Source organism: Musa acuminata, chromosome BXJ2-9, assembly GCF_036884655.1.
Source record: "Musa acuminata AAA Group cultivar baxijiao chromosome BXJ2-9, Cavendish_Baxijiao_AAA, whole genome shotgun sequence".
NCBI lineage: Eukaryota > Viridiplantae > Streptophyta > Magnoliopsida > Zingiberales > Musaceae > Musa > Musa acuminata.
The window spans coordinates 45,610,653-45,633,721 of NC_088346.1; the positions used below are offsets into that span (position 1 = coordinate 45,610,653).

At 35.0% G+C, this 23,069-nt stretch overlaps 2 protein-coding genes across 7 annotated transcripts; one reads left to right on the top strand and one right to left on the bottom strand.

The window, feature by feature from the left end:
* The first annotated feature begins 1,168 nt into the window (after positions 1-1,168).
* LOC103999015 (CDT1-like protein a, chloroplastic) lies at positions 1,169-4,605 on the top strand. The gene is made up of 7 exons (XM_018831418.2): positions 1,169-1,574; positions 1,661-1,780; positions 1,870-2,104; positions 2,355-2,996; positions 3,595-3,796; positions 3,895-3,985; positions 4,548-4,605. The coding sequence occupies exons 1-7, from the start codon at positions 1,291-1,293 to the stop codon at positions 4,603-4,605; spliced, it is 1,632 nt and encodes a 543-aa protein (XP_018686963.2). The 5' UTR covers positions 1,169-1,290.
* LOC135623622 (protein MICRORCHIDIA 6-like) lies at positions 4,470-21,762 on the bottom strand. 6 transcript variants are annotated; one of them, XM_065126785.1, is made up of 20 exons: positions 21,277-21,762; positions 15,673-16,018; positions 15,516-15,590; positions 15,385-15,419; positions 15,048-15,126; positions 14,823-14,912; positions 14,650-14,737; positions 13,475-13,553; positions 13,204-13,338; positions 11,986-12,084; positions 11,589-11,690; positions 11,364-11,510; positions 10,570-10,662; positions 10,299-10,350; positions 10,021-10,132; positions 7,421-7,680; positions 7,209-7,342; positions 6,546-6,622; positions 6,365-6,407; positions 4,470-4,741 (listed from the first exon to the last, which is right to left on the bottom strand). In XM_065126785.1, the coding sequence occupies exons 1-20, from the start codon at positions 21,496-21,498 to the stop codon at positions 4,700-4,702; spliced, it is 2,310 nt and encodes a 769-aa protein (XP_064982857.1). In that variant the 5' UTR covers positions 21,499-21,762; the 3' UTR covers positions 4,470-4,699. The 6 variants fall into 6 exon arrangements, with proteins under 6 accessions (XP_064982857.1, XP_064982856.1, XP_064982855.1 ...); XM_065126784.1 differs by lacking the exon at positions 4,470-4,741 and adding an exon at positions 5,743-6,212 and having other exon boundaries at positions 14,662-14,737; XM_065126783.1 differs by lacking the exon at positions 4,470-4,741 and adding an exon at positions 5,743-6,212.
* Positions 21,763-23,069: the final 1,307 nt, after the last annotated feature.

Consider the following 23,069-nt stretch of genomic DNA (forward strand, 5'->3'; position numbering starts at 1 on the left):
ATCTTTTAAACCTTAAATATTATTTTTATTTCTTCCTCATTGTTTGTGATGTAGTGGCTTTGGCCTCTTTTAAAGAGAGTCTTGTTTGGAGGATTTATTCTGATTTCTTCTTGTTGACTAGATATTCATATGATTGTAAGAAGTCTAAAAGCTCATCGATGTCTTTTTATTTTTAAATGAAGACTATAAATAATTGAACCTTTTTATATAATTGTTAAGGGAACTTTTTACTATTTGAATATGTTTCATTTTTCAAATTCGATTATATTTATCATCTCAACCCTTTGTAGGAATTTTAAGAATATTACATGTTTGTTTATATTTGTATGGAGGTATCAACGATCATAACCTCCTTACAATCATCCTCATTAAGATTTAAGATCTCGATAAAGGAGAAAAGTGATCTTTATACATCTGCCTCAATTCCTTCAAAACTTTTTTTGGTCTAAATCTTAAAGTCAAGACTTAACTTGTCAGTTTGATTAAAAAACGTAAAAGAAGATAAACGAACTCATATAATTTTATCATAAACGAATCAATTTACAAAGATAAATTCTCATGAAATATAATATATTTTAAGTCACTCATCGTTATGAATCTCTATTTATTTAAAAGGATTATAATGTCATGCACTTATTTAAATATTCGAGCTAATTACATATTATCTTTTGTATTAGTCTCCTTTAGTATCTCGATCATTATATTTTCAAAAATTACATTAAGATTTCTATACTTACGAAAATGAAACATTAAGATCCCTATACATAGTTAAAAAAATAATTTTATGAGATTAAAAAAAAAGAGATTTTGTTAGAGTAACGGGATTAAATATTTCAAATTTTAATATAATTTTTGAAAAATAAGGATCAAAATACTAAAAATAGACTAATTACAAGGGATAATATATAATTAGTCTTAAAGATTATTCAACACAAATATTCATATTTATTCACCCAACATGATTAAACAAACTTTTATAACTTTCTTATATACAAATCTTTTTATGAAAGATAATTTCTCATCCGATATAATTTTTTTCTTTTGCTTAATACCACCAACCTTTATCTATTTCAAATATGATCAAGAATGGATTCAATGTCTGTCACACACTGATTCAAAGGTCAATAGGTTCATGCACGTCGTCATGTTCAACGCCAACGTTCATTTCTTTCATGCAATTGTATTTATATTATGTTGACGGTGTAACACTCCCTCTCCTCCTTCCACTGTTTCCTTCTCTCTCTCTCTCTCTCTCTCTCTCTCTCTCTCTCTCTCTTCCCAGCACACGATATGGATTCCGAAGCCCGCCCAAAGCCTTCCGTTTCCACCAGGAAGAGGCCGCGCTGTTCTCTCACCACGGACCAGCTCTGGACTCCGGAGAAGCCGGCGCAGCACCCGCGCAGGGCCAGGAACCGGAGCGTCGCCTTCTCCCTCACGGAGGTGCGGCGGGTCGCCCTCGGCCTTCAGAGGCCCGCAGGTAGCTCCCGTCTCGACCCTCTGCCGGTCGATGACTCGGGGCCATGTTCTACTCCCAAGCCGTCGAGAGCTAAAACGCTTCCCAAACTTCCTGAAAAGTACGTTAGTTCTCCTTATTGATGATCGACATAAAAGATAGCTTTTTTGGTTCCATTTTGCCTATATTTGCTTCTCTCGTGATCAGGTATGAGATACTGTGTGAGTTCTTCAATTGCATGGAGAGCTCCATCCGCTTGCTTCGGCTGAAGGGGTCGATGTCGACATTCTCCAACATCAGCACCAGTATTCAGAGTTTGATGGATAGGTGCCGGTTTGATCTACTTGGGTTGCCCTTTTGCAGATCTTCTTGGTTTGATATGAAGCGAGTTTGATGAGATTAGTTTCTGTGCTCAGGAGATTCACTTATGTGCATTTGGCACAGTTGAAGCACATCATGCCCGAAGCTATAATGATCAAGAAGGTGCTTTTGCATGATGAGACTACTTGCTGTATGAAGCCAGAGCTTCAGGTCACTCTGCAGGTTGATGCGGTAGCGAAGAACATCAAGGGGAGGAGTGAAAGTGGGTATTCGATCTTGCGGGCAGTGTTCAGGGAAAGGCTTGTGGAGTTCTTCAAAAATCATCCCCAGGTACCCAAAAAAATCCCCTGTTCATCCCCTGTGTGTAGATAGATTTCTGTGCAGGTTGCTCAGAAATCTTGACTATTTGATGTTGTATGATTGTGCTCCCTTTTGAAGATGATTATTTTGCCTGGTACATTTCACAGCATTCCATTAATTCACCTTCAATTTTGGTAATTGTTTATGATTTTACGCAGTAAAAAGATGTGATGTACAATAATTCATAGATTGCGGATAGATTTATTGTGTTGTATCTCAGGGAGACGAGGTTCCAGAGGAGCAGCTGCCGCATCCATTTAATCCAACAAAGCTCAGTGTACATAAGAGCGTGAACATCAATGCCGATCCATCAGGCACCAAATCCTCATCAAGCGCTCCTATCCAGCAACAATTTTTAGTGCCATCTCACATGTCACAATCTTTTAAGAGGCATTTTTCTCGCAAAATTCCCATCCTTAATCCGGAGAAAACTCCACCGATGTGCTCTAGTGAAGCTTGTCCTAAAGATGATCATTCTAACTTTGCCGATTCATCTGCCATATCTAACAAGTCATTGCTCAGTTCTCCTATTTCAACAACCTTACCAATTGTAGAAGGAGGTAATGAAAGGGATGCTGCAGGGTCACCCAGAGCTGATAACTATCCTCATGAGGAATCAAATGTTCAGAAGGGAACTCCTGCAAAGCTAGTGTGCACTCCTTTAAGGTTAATGACTGATACACCGGAAATTCCAACATCAAAGAGACTTAGGACAACCCCATCGAACAAATCCGTAAGGCGATCGGCCCGAACAAAGTTGTTTATGACTCCAGAAAAGAGTGCAAATGAGTGTGATGATGATGGAAGTCTGTCTGCCAGTGATGATGTTCTCAATTTTCTACCAAAAACTCTCTTGCAGTCGGTGAGTCCTATCACATCTTCTTGCTGTGGTGTTTTAGCTCTAAAGCTTCTGAAGATGTTTCTTGAAATGCCTTCTGTACTACTATTTCATGGTTGATGCACTGACAGATTGATCTTGCTCTCATTGGCACAAGTTCCTTCTTTTACCTTTTTTGTATGATCTTACATATTATCAGTTCAGACTGATCATTGTCTTTCTTTCATTTGTTTGTTTTAGATTGACTGAATTCACCTGTTCCTCTTCCTAAAATATAGGCAGTGTTTCATACCATTCTATATCTAGTGGGGAGAACGGTATCTCCCAGATTCATTTCAAGAAAATTGAAATGAATTTAGGCTAAATACAGAGGAAACATAAGCATTGTGCTGATTTTCCTATTTATTTCATGTTCTTCATGAATCCTTTAGTGGTTTTTAAGGAAATGTTTCACATCAAAGTTGCTGTTTAACCATATAAATTGCTGCATAAGACTGTATGTTTCATGTGCTACCATTCTCTTAACAATCTCTCTTGGACACAGTGAACAGTTTTCGACGACTTCATATTTTCCAAATCCCATCGTCAAAGCAAGTGAAGTTATAATTGTTGTATTTTTCAGATCAATGTGAAGGAGCAGAAAGCAGTGCAGGAGAAGCAAGCTGGCTTTGCCGATGCTATTAGACGGCAAAAGTTGATAGCTTCCTTGCCAAATATTTTTGACATGATCCTACTCACATTTCAGTCATGGAAGAGATCTGTCATGACAAAGCATGAGTTAACTAACAAGTTAATCTCAAGTCACTCTAAGATAGTTGATCAAGGTATGCCAACTGACATTAGGTTGGAAATTGATTGATGTTTCCATTATGCAAAATTGAAGATTTTTCCAAGCTAAAATTGTGGGACTTTGGACCTGCAGGTGAAGTGGAAGAACAGTTGAAACTATTGCTAGAATTAGTTCCAGATTGGATCTCTGAAAAGATTGCTTGTAATGGGGACACACTTTGTTGGTAAGCTTCACAAGAAACAAAATTATTTTGCGCTTGCGACTTTGGCATCATACTCCGTATTGTTATTAAGTTTTAGAGTTTAGGGTTCGGAGTTTACGACTTTATAGATTGACCTAGCATTAAGTCTATGATAAAGATTTTGATTGGATCATCACAAACCCTTTCTAATAGAGATTTTGATCATATTACCACAAATCCCAAAAACTTAAGCCCTTAGAAATGAATAATTTTTTAACAACCTATCTCACATATAAGTTGGATTAGATTAAAAGAAGAAACTAAATCCAAATGTACAGCACAAGTCGATCAAAGAGGAAAGTACTACACAAATTTTAAATAAACATGATAAACACATGATTCGAACTCATAATCAGCTTGGATATCATGAATTGGATTATAATTGAATCATTACAAATTTCAAAAGAAATAATAGCTTTGGCAACTCATCGACTAAGATGATATGCTGTGAAATTGATTTTCTGATTTTTTTTTTCATTACTACTATTTGATGCATGTTTATGATCAGCACTTGACTCATTGTTAATGTTTACATGTTATGCAGTGTAAGTAAAATATCAAATGCAGAAGAGATCAGGCAAAGGTTATTAGAAGCAGAGTAGTAAAATGCACCTGGAAAGGGATAGATCTTGTCCTTGAGATCTTCCGGGACTGGTTTCCAAGAAGCCACGGATGCCGATCGGCTCTAAATTGGTATTAGCATAATTGAGAATGAGTATTTTTCATCTTTCTTGTTACCTACATTTGAGAAGAAAATGAGATTCAGAGGAAGCTTTTGAATCGGAAATGTAAAAAAATGGATTATTAAGATCTATCACAATCAATGAAGTAATTTGATTTTGAGGAATCCTTCATTTGATCTGTGAATTCTGATTGTAAATTCTTATTCTCTTTAGATTACTTTTCAATATGGCACTCCATTGGTTCTACTGAAAATACAAAAATTGAGTGTGTGGTTTCTTACATTTCTCAAGTTTTCATAAAATAATTTAGAGAATATTTTTCTTAACCATAAGCATTTAAGCTATCACTCTCCAAAGTCTCTCTTATAGGATGAGATGTAAGGTGTAGCTCCACTCCAAGGATCCTCATCTTCAACCTCTCCTCTCCTTTCTGCTCTGCATCTCTAGGATCTGATAAGACTCGAGGTCCAACTTCACTTGAAGGATCCTCTTCTTCGACCTCTACTCTCTGCACCTCTTCACTCCTCAAGATTGGAGACGATGAGAAGACTCGAGGTCCAACTTCACTTTAAGGATCCTCTTCTTCGACCTCTCCTCTCTTCTCTGCACCTCTTCACTCCTCAAGATTGGAGACGATGAGATAGATGCAAGGTCCTAACTCCACTTTTGGTTACCGACATTTATGAAATCGACATGAATTAGATATCCTTTAATCAAACACAAGTATGCTACTACCACTATATACAAAATGTCCTATCCTTATATTTTTGACATTTATTGTTTTAAGCTTATGATTATACGTATGTATATATTTTAAAATTGTAATATTTATAATAGCAAGTCATAAAATTAGGTGCAAAATTACATATATTGATAGATCATCTTCATACTTCACATTAGTGGAAATCTTGGACACTGGAGCACCAAACCAAACTAACTTAGCTAACTCAAGCAAACTCATTGCCATATAACAATCCAATTTGTCAATTAGGCAAGCAACATAAAATTACACCATTAATCCACAGTAATAAGTGTCCATGGAAGAGAAAGAAGAGATGCAAGAAACATTTTTATATTATACATGAACTTGTAAAGTGTTAGAAACCATTTCTATGCAATCTACTTCAGATTATAGAATGACCAAACAAGGCCATATCACATTTGATTTCGAGCCCGAAGACGAAGAAATAAAAAGATTACAAGAAAAGCACAAGGTGGTTGTTTTGAAGAGCACCTTGATTTGAGAAAGTCTGTATTAGGACATATTGGATGTTAAATATGTACAAAAATACAAAATTTGTTGGGCTAATATTTATAAGATTTCCTTTTAGGCCTGTGATGTATATATACTCGGAACTTCAAAACTTTTGCTATTACATGGTTCCTGCTAACTCAAATGAGTACTCATGAAGGCTCTCCATAATTCATGGTTTCTCCACTTTAGTGTTGTCCATAGATAAAAGCTCGACCGACATTGTATCATACCGCTGCTTAACTTGTTCAAGCTCAAGTACAAGATTTTGATACTGCCAAACAGATCCAAGATTACAAATATGACAATGGAATATGTCCAATGTAACATGATTATACTAACTTTTGTATATGTTCAAAAATTATAGTTAAACTTTGAGTTCAAACAAGCAACTTTAAATGGGGTGTCTGGTTGTTAAAGTATTACCTTGAGCAACAGCCCTTCCTGTATCTTTTCCTGCTCCAAGCACCTGAAGAAAGAAAAACCAGAAAAAAACCACTATAAGTAAAGGTTCATATGATCCATTAGGGATATCATATAATCAACAATAAGGGTAAACCAAAGAAGCATATTTAATTGGTGTACTTGAATGACAAGTTTCACTCACTCTTTGCGTAACTTATTGTTTTCTTGCATCATGGTTTTCACCTGTTGAACATGACACTGCCTCTCACAATTACTCCACTGCAACAAGATTTACATATATCAGCAACAATCATATACAGAATTAAAGGCAAATTCACTGTTCCTGTCCTATGTTTCATTCTCTGATGGACATAAGTACACGTTTACATTACTAGACAGACATGCACAAGTTTATATATTCTCTTCAATAAGTACTTCAAGTCAAAAATTAAGTCACCTTTTTTCATGTTACTAAATGTACCATTGTTATATTCAACTTTTGAATGATCTATAGTTTGAAGATTAATTTAAAGATTGGGCCTTGATGTCATGAACAGGCTGCTTCTCTGTGATTAGATGATAGAATTTGGGTCATGAAAACAACCATATCCTTATAAGCATCAAGACTGCATATATCGACCCTTTCTAGACTCTACATTGGTGGAAGCCTTGTGTATTGTGTCATTCTTCTAGTAATTTGAATGATTATTTAACCTCTAGAAAAGTAATAACAACATGAAGCTATAGTAAGCACAATTTGGAGCAATATCACTAAATTTTGAAAAGACAACTAAAAGGAATTATTAAATTACATAGTTTAACAATAAAGTCCATGATGTCTTCCAACTCTGATTTATTTACTAACCTCAGGCTTGTAATTGGTTTGCCCTCCTTTCTTTTGCTCTCCAGCTTTCTCTCTAGTACTGCACATCATTGCTTGTCTTTTAAGAGGTTCCCTTGCAGCATTAAAATCTTCATATCCTCTTTTTCTCGTCAGTCCTATTTTGTACATCATAAAATGAACAACATAAACCAAAACTCTTGCTGTTACTAATATAGAAGAAGCATGTAAATCACCTTCTATAAAACTTGCGTTGTGCTTGGTACCAAGTTGTCCAGGAATGGCTTCTTTGGGGGAATGCGATGTACCCATAGCTGAAATGCCTTGCAGTGTATGAGAGGACTTCCGCCTTGTGTCTGTTAAAAATTCAGGGTTTACTGGGATGGGTCTAATGTTGCATCCTGAGGAAAGAGGCAGTGGGAAAGGAACAACAGCCAGAGGTGGTGTTGAATGGGAAATTTTCTTTGTATAACCAACCAAATGGCTATGATACTCCCTGTCAATGCAAAACATGAAACCTTACGAGGCAAATATTACAGTCTCTAAAGGTGTAAAGCAGAACTAATACATCAAATGAAGTGGCTGTGTCAAACCAACAAACAAAATTTGACACAATAAAGTGATAAACAAACTCCAAGACTTTTGTTTCACCTTATAGCCACTATTTTGTCTCGGGAAATCTATATTTTGCCTTTTATGTATCACTTACATGCCAGTGCTCTATTTTCTTTTAGGAAAAGCTTGAGAGCAAATGCAGCCATTATTGCCGGAAGAAATTCATTTCAGAGAACATAGCAAAAGAACACGATCTCAATTGGCTTTAGTTAAATACATAATTCCAGAAGCCCAATGAGACTGAAGCAGTGTGCAAAATTCAAGTCCCATCTAGTGTTGTTGAAAGCACTAGGCGATATAAGGTGCTAAGGTCCCTCCTGCTCATGCTAGGCGTTTGCCCCCAGAAAAATAAGATGCTTATCTCACATAAATTATGAAAATATAATCAAGGATATAGACATTCCTTAAAACAAGAACTTAAATAAAAATATGAATTTTTATCTTTATATTAGAACAAGAATTTGACATTGCTTTGTTAGAAATGTTACACCTTTTAGTGTTTTTGTCACAAAACATGAAAATGATAGAATTAGAATCCTTTGGATCATTTGAATAATTGCACTTTCATCCAGAACACATTTTAATGTTTCTTGTACCTGTAGTTGTCCTTATACTTCAAGCAAAATTTGAATTGTAATAATAAATATATTAATTGTGCCATTAAAAGGGGGATAAAAAGAGAGAGAGAGGAAAGAGAAGATGACAGAAATATGGAGAGAGGAAAGGTGTTAAGGAAGGAGGGAGAGGACAATAGTTATGATTGTTGCTGGCTAGGTATAGGCAGACAAGACCGCAAAGAAGACAACAACAGTGAACACCGGCCACAGAGAGAAGAGAGGAGAAAAGAAAAGGGAGGGAAACAAAGGAAGAGAGGGCGGAGATGGTAGGGTGGGGGATTGGGAGAAAAGAAAACAGAGCATCCACAATGGGGAAAAGGAAAAGCAAGGAAAGAGGGAAGGAAAAGAAGAGAGTAGGATGTTGAATTCACTAACTCTCTAATCAACTGTTTAGCACCAGTATTAGAAAATATATCGATTTGTACCACTTGGCAGGGTTTGAAATACCATACCATACCACTAGGTACGGGTAGTACGTATCGGTTCGTCAGCAAAAAGGACACGCGGACCGCCAGCTACTGGACGGTATCAGGCATTTGGTCGCATATCAGGCGATACGAGGCTGTACCAGGTGGTACCAATCAATTTCGACCATTACTGACCTATACCGGCTGGTACCGATCGATTTCAACAAGATACTCGACGAGATACTTTTGACCGGTACTCGACGAGATATTGGTCAAGTTTATGCACGGAAGGGGAAGGAAAAGGGGAAGCTAATGGATGATTTTGAACAGATACCACAGAGCCTACACGATGTAGATACAGAATGAAGCTCATCGTATTCACAGTCGTTGTATTATGGAGAATTTTACGACCAACAACAGTACGATGATAGTTGGTCATACTTCTTCGAGCAATAATATGATACGGAGCAACAGATCACTGGCAAAAGTAAAAGTTCTGACATTCACTAATACATGCCTCAGGAGCCACCTCGGACAGATGTGATTCAAGACGATTAACTTACGACCATCACCACATTGATGCACCAATAGCATACGATGTATCAATGCACTATGTTATGGGATCAATTTTAGGATTGAGTCTGACAAACATATAATATTGATATACAGATACATAGGATCGAGGACCTCGATCCACTCCTATGGAGGTCCGACGTTTGTTTTGGTGGTAAAATCAAGTATATATATACATGTGATCACTTAATTCATTTGAATCTTAAAGTTGAAGTTGTATAAAAAATAATCTAACAATTCAAATAATTTTTCTGTAGATAATTCAATATTAACAGAAGGACGATTCAGAACAGACCAAAATTGCGAACCTTGCACAAGGCAACTCCTCAAAGCCCGAAAAATATATGTGATACTATTCTTACCTGATTTATATTAGTTTTGCTAAAACTATACTATAAAGCTAGTACTCAGTCGGATGAGTAAATACTGGTCCCTACCAACCGGTAAAATTAAGAATTAACACCTTGCTCTCTATAGTTGCTTGCATCACTATAAATACTTTATACAAGGACCTCTAGATCTTAAATGATAGAAAAGAAACTTATAAAAAGGTGGATACAGAAGCACAAAAGTACATTTTCTTCATGTATAAATTCCATATGCACACTATGAAATAAATCTTACCAGTACTCATATGTCATTTCTTTCAATCGGGTCTCAAGTTTTGTAAATAGACTTGATTTTTCAAAACCTTGCTTATCGTGTGTAGGTTTGATAAAGTTCGCCTCAAGTACACCTAAAAGGACCAGACATTTATAAGAATTTAAACAAGGTACCAATAAGGATAAAAGAAGATTAATGGGCAGTGGCAAGTCCCAACAACTTGTGTGCAGAAGCCAAGTTGCAAAAGGGTAACAGGATATTGATCAATAAATTAGAAGAGAGAATATTTGAGTTCCTACCAACAACTCCTCTACCCCAACTGCCTGATGTGCATGCCACTTGGAAAAATGGCTGAAAGAATAAAGAATATTTAATATGTATTACAAGAAAAAAAAAATTGTAGTCACATAAAACATAATATTCAAGCAAGTCAAATGGCTTTGAAAAGAAGTTGCAAATCTGAACTGCAATTTACCACCAGAATTTATTTCTCAGATAAAAACCATAAGTTTTAAATCTGAAGTAAACTTGTAGCTTATGATTGAAGGTTAAATGAAGCATACGTCTTACCAAGATTAGACGATTCTTGTGGTAGATATTAAATCCATGAACATTGACAAGTGGAGCCTCTTTCAAGAAGCCAATGGTAGTGATAACCTCACCCTGCATTAAGAGAGAGAAACGTGATAACTAAAATGTATGAGGTACTATGTTACACAAGAAAAGATCTTTCAGATTCTAGAGATACAAGATGATTATTATTGAAGGACATTAAAGTTTTCTTATGGTTGACAATATATACATATACATATACATACATATAGAGAGAGCACCCTTTAGATTCTGCTTCTGACATAAAAGAAATGTAAACCGCAAGAAATCAGCACCCCAGAAAGTTGAGTAACATAAAATTTCTTAATTCTTGAGAATATTTTTTGCTGCATCAGTTGATAAGAGAACTGGTATCATGAAAACTAATCTGGCAAACAACTGGTCAAATACTGAGCTGAAGCCTGATCAGTAAATAAGATATTAAACTTTGTACAAATAGGATTCTTCAGTTCTTCTGCACAAATGTTTCTTCAATAAGTATGATGCATCAAGGCCGATGCAATAAATGATGTATTGAGACTGATGCAAAAACCATCGTCCAACTAAAAAAGCTCGCTAAAATGTTTTTGTTTTTCTAACATCATTAGTTTTTTGCACAATCATGTACTGATCAAACTGTCAGAAAGTAGCTAATCAGATAATAGTTTTCCATTTCACTATAATACGGATAGATTGGATAAGCAAAATAGCAAAACATTGGTTTAACCACTAACTTTTGCAAATGTTGCAAATGCATTAACTTTATCACAAACCTCTATTCTTCCTCCAACTTGTGGTTTATACTTGATACATTCACAGAATTTGAGATCCCTGGCTATACTATGATGCTCAACTTCCTGCCCGCGTAAAATAATTCTGAAATATTCCGGTGTGTGCAAATACAAAATGGAGGAGTATGCCTGTAAGATTTCTAACATAACTGTCAATAGCAAAACAAGCATTCTAAGATAAATTTAACTCATAAACATAAAACTTACTCGAAGAGAAAAACAAAGTCTAGTTGCTATATGGTTTTGTGTTAGTGTCACTGAAATGTTGTTTGTTTCCACCTGCTTTGGTGCTCCACTTACAATTATATCCTGCAAAAAGAAAATAGTAGCAGTAAAACCAGATCAAAAGGTTTTGAGCCATTAAAAGGTACTTGTACACCTAAAAGCTTTTAAATGTACTTCCACGGTTCGAGACAATTTGTTTGGAATTTGGAAAAAATCACAAGCTATAGAAATAAGACCTTTTAAAAGGTAGAAATGTGATATTTGGTAACATTATCCATAATGATCAAAGGCTTCAAATATAACTGTTTAAGAATTTCCTAACCATAAATTGCAGTAAATTATAACTTCATTGACTCAAAAATTAGGTAGAATTGCGAACCTTTTCATCAGATTCAAAATCAAGTTCCATGTTTCCCATGTCATTAAACCATAAGTTGTATATGATTATTTTTGTGCCGTTATGTCCAATGTCATCAAACTGCCCAGTCAAATAAAATTAGTTTGAATTTATATGCTAGTGTAAAAGAAAGAGAAGATACATACAATTGTATGAGCAAAATACATGCATGAATCAACAGCTATTAAGAAAACAAAATGCTGTCATTGTTGACAGAGTATGAAGATCAAATTTAAGTTCTTGAAAACCGTACAGGACAAAGGAGCATTATCACTTTAAGTTCGACTTAAATTTAGCTGAAGAAAATGTAATAATACATGAGCAAGTATTCAGTATGAACCAATAAGGAGGCATGCATCAGCAACACTATCAGCATATTTACTACAGAAAATCAATGACTTGTCTTGCCAATTTCAACCAGTTTAATAGTCATTTTGCGAGGACACATTCCAACTGGAGATGGATGTTTGCTGAAGAATGAACACAGTTGTACATAAGTATCAGATATAAGCACGTATCAAGTTGTTGTACCTCTGGTCACTGTGACTTTATTTCCATGGTCAAACATGACAAACTTCCTATGTAGCCAAAAATCATATGAGAAAATTGCAGAATTGGTCCTCAAAGAAAGTTAAATTTTGAACTATCAGTTCAAAATATTAAATGTTAAAAAGTTCATTTCATATATATTTATAAAAGATGATATTTTTAGAATCTCATCACTAAATTGGAGCAGTACAAGAAGAAAATCTCATGTACAACTTTTTAAATTAAGAATAAGTGTGATAAATAACATTGATATCTTTCTGAAAAAAAATTAGAGAAAAGAATCTCAATTTTGGACTATTTTGTAGATGAAAGAGATGTCCTTTCATTCTGCATATATTTTTAGATAATTAGGGTAGTAAAAAGTAATACCAACATTTTGCAGCATGGGCTGATAACCCATGGAAATTCTCAATCCTAAGAAAATAGAAGTAAAAAGTTGTTTAGAAAAAGTTTATGGGCTCTTGTAGTTATTCTTTTTATGTAACTCCCCAATAATTTTTGCTAGGTAGAATATTGTAAAATTAAATACAGTTCATTTCCAAAGTATGTCTTGGAAATGAACTGTATTTTATGTGCTTCAAAGAGTATGTCAAAATGCAAATCACCGAGACTTTAGGACAAGACATGGAAAGAACAAATATTAAAAATTACATTCTTTAGCAGCTCAGTTTCTGTCAGGAAAGGGGACCATTTCAACAGCATCGACAAATTGGAGGAAAATTGCTTTTGACCATTTCGAAGTATATTTGTAAATACACCCTTGGACGGATCAAAGTAGTAATCCACCTAGAGGAAACAAAATAGACATATAACTAACAGATGGTTTCTAAACAAAATGAAGAAAGCCATGAAAATTTAATAATCAACTACTTTAAGAAAGACATATAAACAGAACCACGGAAAATTGTTAACTTGGACATACTGCTGGCACTACAACATCATTGTAACCTTCTTGCCTCAAAAAAGTGTAAGAAAGGAGTCCAATACTCTGGGTTAACACCCTGGAAGAAGAGATAATATTAATTCATTATTTTAAAAATTCAATATTTAATGAAGGTAAGACTTATGAGTTATGAGGCATAAACATGATATAGAACCATCACAAATACCCATTTAGCACCTGAAATGTATAAAAACAAGGGCAACTGCTAGATAATTTCCAAAGCCAAAAATAGATATGATCATAAACAACATAAAACTTATTGCATTAGAAGCATAATTTTCTCCTATTTTTATTAAATATTGTAATTCAAACCAAGGATTAAAATATCATACCATACTGGAGTTTCGAGATTCGCTCGGTACTATACGGTACTGTATACCGAGCGAGGTATTTCAGTATATATATATATATATATATATATATATATAAAGTAAAAAAATCTTTTTCGGCGATGTCGCCTCTCTTCTCCCCAGGCAGGGCGACATCGCCTCTATATATATATATATATATATATAAGTAAAAAAAAATCTGCATATATATAAAAACGAGACGACGTCGCCTATATATATATATATACCGCCCAGTGCCGGACGGTATTATTCGAAATTGAAAACCTTGATTCAAACTACTTTAATTCTTTTGTAACAGAAAATTAATCTAGGAAGCTACTTGTAAAGGAAAAGTGCAAATCTTGAAAGTTGCATATGTTGAGCTGTCCAAAAAAAAGAATAAAATGCAACTTCCCTTCCTGCAACAAAGACTTCCTTCAGTTTTGAACCCTTTGCATCAGTAAGACCAGGTCCTCCTGTAATTGATTGAAATCATAAAACCCCATACGAATCGAACAAACCTAAAATATTCACTCTTCATCTGATACAGACTCCTTTTTGATGGTGAAAACTTTGGAGGCATAAGACCCCGGGTTCCCAGTTGTAGATAAACCTATATTATGTAATATGTGTAACAATGCAGTACAATTCCATACAAAAAACCTGATATTATGTGACACAAACCCAATACAACCCCTCATCTCATTCAAACTCCAAAGCATCACTACCAGGTGCCAAAATGATGACGGCATGGGATCTTTTGTATAATAAAATTAGAACTTTAGAAAAATTCTTACTGTGCTGAATAAGACATATGGTATTTACATGGCGTGACACCTTTTATTCATGCAGCGGCTGAAAACAATCACATCTGCTCCAAGTCTCATTGTGCTAGTCTTGAAACCATTTCCATCTGACATACATGTTGAACAATTTTTATAAATAGTTGAAATATATATAATGACAAAATTGAAAACAACCAATTAGTAGAACTATACATTGTCCGATGGCTGAACATGATTGTTTATCAGAAAATCCAAAACTCATGCAGCATCTCAAGGATTCTGGATCCATTCCACCTCCATCATCTTGACACAAATCACAAATAAAAAATAAGGAACAATTCAATTATGTAGGACACCTCCTTTACCTCCAAAAGAGGAAGGAAAGCAGCTCCAAGAAAATATTAGATTTTATTTTAATAACAACTAAGAACAAATTACCTTGAATCAGCAAAGCAGGGCTTCCACTTCGTTGATTAATAATTTTGTCCAGTTTGACAAAAGTAGCCCCATTGCATATCTGCATCATGAAAGCAATATAGAGAAATTTTATTTGTCAGCATACATAGTTTGTCAACATAATTAATTCACCTGATAATCTCAAGAAGACAGAATTTAATGCAAATAAAAACCTAGAATGTACTTTCTTAGAAACCAATTATCCACAATGTCCAATTAAAATTTCAATCATATAAAAAAAAAGAACATCCCAAACAACCATATTAAATTTAATAAGAAAATAAAGCCATGTATTAAAGAAAATATATATAGATTCTACCTCATCAACCGCATTATCAAGAAGTTCTGCAATAGCTGGATATCAAACATTAAAAAAGAAAAGGTAATCAGTAAATTTATTTTCTAAGAAATATAATCAACCACAAGAAATAACATGTTGCGTATGTATACCTCCAAAGACCCACTTATGTGAAGTAGCATTGGAATGGAGAAATTTAGGATGAACACACAGACGATTTTGATTATCTGTAAATGCAAAAATGACAGCTCATAAGTATCTAATAAATTTTGGAAGAAACTACAATAGCTAGACTAGAAAATCACATACTATGAGATGCTGGTCCAACAAATTGTTGAACTTCATAATCCCCAGCACTCCAGAATTGCATGCCCAGTGGAGCACAAGAACCACTCGAATGACATGCAGGGCTAAATCGATCAGCAGAAAACATCCCTTGTCCTGATATACCCGAATGAGTCAAGAATCTATTTGATATTTGCAAATTTCTGTTTTCTTCAAATCCTTCACTTATGACAGAATTTGGAGACACTGCTTGATCATTTACACTTGCAGAATATGCTTTCTCTTTACCAATATTTGACAATATATTTGGCTTCCAGTCCTTCACCTGTATTTTGATTTCTTCATTACCACACACGTCCAGAATACTCATCTGAAATAGGACAGCACTATAGTATTAGACTATTATTAATTATGACAAGTACTGCATCATATAAAGTGCATACCTTAGATTGTCCAACTAGATGCTCAATATCTACAGAATAGATAGATATTTCTGAACAAGGGTAAGGTATTATTCTAAATAACAAATAGTTACTTTATTGACCTTGTAATGATGAACCAGATTTACAGAAAAGGCAATCAAAATCCGAAAATCATATTATATGTAAAGATTCTATTCTGTGTTTTGCTGGTGATCAAAATAATAAAAAGAGCAAAACCAAAGCACAAGACCCGCCAATGCAAGGTCTAGAAAGGGTCAATATATGCAGCCTTAGCCTTACAAGTAGAAAGCTTGATTCTTCAGTCAATCCTTGATCATCCAGGTAATCCCACAAGAAAAAAACGATCCTAAATGAATCTCTATGTAATTATAGGTTTTGCCTCTCTGCTTGACTAAAATGACCTATGCTGATCCATATCTGCTGGTACAAACCGACAAACAAAAATGTAAATTTCTTGACTTCACTAATCATCTCATGGTAATATTCATCAACAGCTCATCCTTTCATTGCATCATGCAAGGAACATGTAAATTCAAAGAAATGAAACTCAAATCATTTGTTAAACTTTAAAGATACTAATACTCCACTAAACAGTTTGGAAATTAATACTTTTGGTGATAGGCATTAAAAGTATAACAGAACTATAAATCTGAACAAGAGAGAATGTAATTTCATCAACTTCATTGTCCACTTCAATTTACATTAATGAATAGACACCCATTCCGTATCATTTTAGGTTATATGAATTGTGTGATCAAAACCATTTGTGGAGGTCTCTCACATGTACCTATTCCTGCCATTGAGCTTTGATGAGACAATATCACCAATAAACCTAAAAGAATATATATTCTTATACAGTCTTCAAAAATATTATGTCTTTGTCTATGTCTCCCCCCAATTAATTATTCATCTTGTCTAACCATCATGATATCATTTTATGTTGTAAACAGAATAGAAGCAACTTCAATGAAACTTCACAAAATAATAAAACTAAGTGTATGAATGCTAGTGTTTGTGATAGCACACCATTGGGTAGGTTACGAACAAGGTTTGCAATGCCAGCAAGGACTGTTGAACCATCCAAAATGGTATAACATGGGCGGGTATGTACCGATCCAGGCATAGGCCAATACACGGACCACCCTCATTTCAGGCGACCAGGTCTAGTTGAATAAAAACAATAAAAAATATAAAAATATATAATGGGACCCATCCAACTCGATAGAAAAAAAATCTAAATAAAAATTAGGGCTTGTGTTCATGAGTCCTGTGCTTGCATTCAACGTTGCTTCCGCTACTTCACTGCTTCCTAGGTATGCTACCATTGCTTCTCCTCCTCTTCTTCCTTCTTCTTCCTCCTTCACCACTTCCTCTTCCTCCTTCTTCCTCTGTTCCTGCACCGCTCCTTCCTCTTCTCCCTCTTTTTCTTCCTCACTGAAACACTAGTATATACCGATGTAGTGTGTCAGTACACCAGTACTACTTGGCAGGGGTCTGCAGTATCGAACTGTACCGCCCGGTACGGGTGGTACGTACCGGTCCGACAGGTTGCCGGTACACAGACCGTCTGTTACCGGTCCGAGTGCACTGTAGCACTGTAGCAGTGCTGCAGTACTCGACACACCTGAGTGTACCGCTCGGTACAACTGGGTGTACCGCTCGGTACACCTGGGTGTACCGCTCGGTATACCGTACCGTACCGGTACCGAGTCCAGGTCGAAATACCGGTACGGTACGGTGTTGCGAACCTTGCTACTTGGTATATACTACTAGTCTAATAGATCACGAAAATGGGTCTAATACTCAAAACGATGATCCTTGTCACCTGGTATATTTCAGTATGGATGGTATTTGCCCATCCAACATATTCCTAGTACGCGAACCAAGGTAAATCAGGTGATACACCCAGTATAGGCTCTAAACCGATACTGGGTGGTTCCAACCCTATAACATGCAATTTTATTTTTTATTTTTTTTCACTCTTCTTCAAGTATTTTTTTCAAAACTCGGTATGTTCCCATGTGCCAAGTTTTGTATCAATACAAGTCCTTACCAATACAATATCAATACACAAAATTGCAAACCTTGACTAATCTAATTTTTTGCGATTATGAACCTTGACTAGTCTAATTTTTTGTGAACCTTATACAGTACCCATGTTGTGTTGTTTGCAATTTTGTACCATGGCCCGCCTAATTTTTAGCATGTTACATCATGCCACACAACATCATGCCAAAACATATGAGAAAAATCCATGCCACCAATGTACAAAGACCATGATATCATGCATATATACATAAGAAAATAAAAGAATTACATATATGAAAGCAAGATTTTGCATCTCAGGGCACCTCAAGCTAATAATCATCTGTTAGCTTGTCACAGCATGGCCATTACCAAAATAGATTGACATGAAGTGATTTTGCACATGTGTTTCAGAACTGTGATATAGATGCTGTGTTATGCCTATATCGGTCATAAAAGTGACTGAAAGATCTCACTAAATGGAATTGATTAATGCATCTAAGACATAATGAGCATTCTCATCTCTTTGAATTCAATAGTCCAGGAAATGAACCAGTGTCCCTTCACTAGTTCTTCCTAACAATTTTATCTCAATTGGAATTCAATTATTGACAGTGTGCCACTCAAGCCACCTGCCTGTAAAGTGTGGCAATTGATCTGTAACAGCATAGAGATATTAAACCAACAAGCCACATTATGAAACTTGGAGAGTGTAACTGAAGGAAGAATGAAATGCCAAACAAGTATTTTAGCCTAGAAGATCAACCATCGAAATTATTTTTTATTGAGAGAATTAACAAAAATTTAGAAAAGGTACCATGGTATTTTTAAAAAAGTATATAATAGAGTTTCATAGAGATTTATTATAGTCAATTGAAAATGAATTTATATTTATATTGATTCAAAGATATATATAATAGAGAATCACAAGTTTAATGAATGTAAATGTGCCTTGTGCAACATGTGATTTCGCTCAAGCCGATATGAAACGAGCGATATATACCAAGTCAGGCATGACTGACTATGTGGCCCGCCGCCATTTCGAGTGGTCAGATCTGACATATTTAATAAAGAAAAAAACTTACTAAACAACTAGAACATGAGCCTTCTTCATCCTACACATAGAGCCCAAGCCACCTACTATTGCCTATCGTACACTTGATTTGAGTATGCTTCCTCCTCTTCTCCTCTTCATTCATTGTTTCCTCTTCTCCCTTTCTCTTCCTCATTCTTTCTCCTTTTTTTTATTCTTCCTTCTCTTCTTCCACTATCTCCTCTTTCTTTTTCCTCCTTCATTTTCCTCTTCTCCTTTTTTCTTCTTCCTCTTCATTTCTTCAATATATACCCATGTACCACATGTCAGTACACTGATACCACTTAGTATGTATTGGTACAATCAGGGACGATTACAAATGATCGATACAATTTGCTATCTAAACTAGTGCACAAGACTACCATTACTCTAAGTAGGGAGAGTCAATAAATGTTATCTAACCTTTGTAAGCAAAGAGACAATTATGCCCCAAAACCTTATTCCATAGATCACAAAGGTTTAGCCTTATGATTAAATAAAAACCTACCCTTAAGAAATGTCTCTAGCAAATTTCATGTGATCATAGGACTACACCAATTATCAACTTGAGATCCATTTTCACATTATTATTATTATTATTATTATTATTATTATTATTATTATTATTATTATTGGATGGTAAATATTGATCTGATAGAAAACCATAACATGGGCTAGCCAATTTCAAACGGTTTGAATTTATTTCAAGGTTTTGGTTAAGGATGCTAAACCACCCCAAATCTCTATTAACCGACTGTCATGCTACCATCGGCCTACCCGCTACTCAGGTTACCTATCTGCCTAATGGCTCTTCTCCTATTCCTCCTCTATATCCTCTTCTTCTTCCTTTATATCCTCTAATTCTCTCCTCTAGATCTTTTCCTTGTTGGACAAACAAGAAGTGTCAAAAAAGTAAAAATTTTAAATTTTTTTAGAATTCTTATTCAATAAGAATGAGAGATTTATTCTTTAAATTAAATAAAATAATTAAAATGGAGAGGGCCATTATGAGTTTTTTTATATACCCATTATGTAAAAGATAATATAAGATAATTATAAAGGCAATTATGTTTTATGGATCAACATGTTGGATAATAAAAAATAACATATTAAAAAATTTTAAAATGTTGGATAGCCTAACTGGTAAAGACTTTGACAGATTATCGTAAGATCTTAGGCTCGAATCTCATCTTCACCATTTATCCTTAAATAAAAAATATTAAAAAAATTTAGTATAACTATTATAAGAATATTAAAAGAAAGATATATGAGATTATCAAAAAAACAAAACAAGAAATATTTGCATTCATACATAATTAGTTATTAGCCTTGGTGAAGAACAAGTTTGCACTACTAATTAACCTAGGTACATCAACTTCTTTAACAACTCCTTGTACTCTCTCCCTTATCAAATACCATAAGAAATAATTCCTATCAACATGGTATCTGAAGAGGGTTAATGTTTGCAATCTTGCCAAACAAGAAGTTACCTATCTTCATGACTCATGTAAGTCACAAAAGGCAGCCTCATTGCCAAGGTCATTTTCCCTGTCACCGATGCAGTTCAGAAAGTTCTACTCATGGATTACACATATCAACAGATAAACACAACAAAATAACAAAACAAGTGATGCATTGCCCTTACTGATCTCTTTTTCAAGTTTGCAATTGTGACTTCTTGATCATACAAGCAAGAAAGGGATAAGGATAAGAAGAGAAAGATTGATTGACCCAAGAGGAACCCAAGAATCCTTTATATAGGGCAAAAACCCCATCAAAGAAGGAAATCCTTTATTAGTTGGAATAAAACTGTCTTTCCAACTCTAAGAAATAAAATCAAAACAGAATTTATCATATCATAACTGAAAAAGATTTCCTACCAAGTGTAAAATCTTGCGTCCACGTGTACGGCTGCCAAAAGTGCCGGACATACCAAGGAAGATTCATCTTTCTGTTCCGTTCCCGTGTTTGGATACGAAGGTTTAAACGGAGCGGAAATTTATCCCCTTTTTTTTCTCGCTTTTATTTTTCTCGTTCCCGTCTATAAATTGGGGAAGGAAAGAGGAGAGGTTACGCACAAGGGCTTACGTTTCTTCCTCGTCGGAAGAGCCGGGAATCGACCGCTCCCTGGAGAAACAACGCCGCAGCTCTGCTCCCCGCTCCGCTTCTCGGCAGCCTCGCGCATTCGGAGACAGATAAGAATCTCGGAATCATGATTAGATTTATGAAACATCTCTTACTAGCAAACAGAAACATGATACAAACCCAAATAAAGAACGGATTTACGATACAGTATAGATTGGAACTCATTACTTACTTTGAATATAATCTCATGGGAAGAATTTGATATATACATTCACATGTATACTTCAATATAATCTCATGGGAAGGAGCTTTATATCTACATTAACATATTAGGACAACGTAACACATGGTTCCATGTCATAAGTATCTTATGATCAATATTAGCACTAAGTGTTATCTTATTAGGAAAAGAATATGATTAGAAAATTAACATGTTAAAGAATTTTCTCAACCAATCTAATCGTCTTCTTCATTCTATTCGAATCTCGTCGTACCCTATACCAAAGTAGTTTTAATACTAATTATTACTTGAATCTGTTATTATACTTAATTATTAGATTGATTTTGATACCAATTGTGATGATATGATTTGATAAAATAATTAATACATTAATTTCGTTGAATATAAATTATAATTATAATTAATGATAATATATCCATCAAAATCTCTTAATAAAACTAAATGGGATGTAATAAATGTTGGATATTTAATCAAACAAACAGAATTTTGGTTCAAACATATTTTATAAATCTAAAATAAGATTTTAGATTGTTTTCATAAAACTTATTAAATTCATAATAATATACATCAAAATATTATAATAATTAAATAAACATGTTAACATAGAAGCATATATGATGAATTTTATGAATTAATCGATGATTTGACCTTTTAATTACATGATGAATTCATCAGAGAACTTGGTGGATGCTTGTTGGAGTTTTAACGAATATCGCTTCGTAAACTTTTGAAGTTTTGGGTCTTTGAACCTGAGCTCATTTGCTCTCCCGTCTCCTCGAGAGTTATACTTCATGCATCGAGCTGGTTATTGGCTTTCGTTTACTCTTTGCTCACACTTCTGAAGTATTTGAAGTGTTTACACTCTTTGCGTTGAGTTAGCTATTGTGATTCACTTTCTCAATACCATCGAACTTCTGGAATACATGAAGTTTTCACCTCAACTTGGAGTAAGTCTCTCCATCAATCTTGTTGCCTATTCCACTGAGTAGCAAAGGTACATCATCGCATACTGCCTGCTTTGTTCCTTGGTCGTGCACTCTTGTATGACCTAAAGTCCTTCACTTTCGGCTATTTTGATGATAAGCTCGTTGACATCGGTTTTACAAAGTTTCTTAGCCTTTATTCTTCAACCCTATCTTAGTACTTGGAGTTTGCCTCTGCATACTCCACCTCTTCGACCCCTTTCACGACTCCCTCTATGAAAGCAATGGATCGATGACTTCACGGAAGTGTTGCCTTTACAGTACCATGGTGCTGTCATACATATGACCCTACTATCTGTCGTCTCATATCTGCATCTCTATCTTTACGATCTGTAGATATTGTCATACATATGACCCTACTATCTGTCGTCTCATATCTGCATCTCTATCTTTACGATCTGTAGATATGTCTTTGTGGCACTCCTCCGAGTTCACTTCCATTCTAACCGATGCTTTGATTTGGGTAGCTAAGTCCTTCTGAACTTATCATCGTTTCTTCGCCCCTTTTGACCCCCTACTTTAATACCTCTGTGTTCTCCAAGTAGTTCATCTTAGTCGATTGAAAGACAGAT

What these genes read in the sequence shown, in the direction of transcription:
- LOC135623622 (XM_065126783.1), bottom strand. Translation starts at nt 21,498, where the DNA reads ATGAGTTCCAATCTATACTGTATCGTAAATCCGTTCTTTATTTGGGTT. An exon ending in TCTTCCGACGAGGAAGAAAC is followed by an intron (nt 16,019 to 21,276) that starts GTAAGCCCTTGT and finishes GTCCTATTTCAG; the next exon opens with ATGAGTATTCTGGACGTGTG. An exon ending in TTGATAATGCGGTTGATGAG is followed by an intron (nt 15,127 to 15,384) that starts GTAGAATCTATA and finishes TTCATGATGCAG; the next exon opens with ATATGCAATGGGGCTACTTT.
- LOC103999015 (XM_018831418.2), top strand. Translation starts at nt 1,291, where the DNA reads ATGGATTCCGAAGCCCGCCCAAAGCCTTCCGTTTCCACCAGGAAGAGG. An exon ending in ATTCAGAGTTTGATGGATAG is followed by an intron (nt 1,781 to 1,869) that starts GTGCCGGTTTGA and finishes TTCTGTGCTCAG; the next exon opens with GAGATTCACTTATGTGCATT. An exon ending in CAAAAACTCTCTTGCAGTCG is followed by an intron (nt 2,997 to 3,594) that starts GTGAGTCCTATC and finishes TGTATTTTTCAG; the next exon opens with ATCAATGTGAAGGAGCAGAA.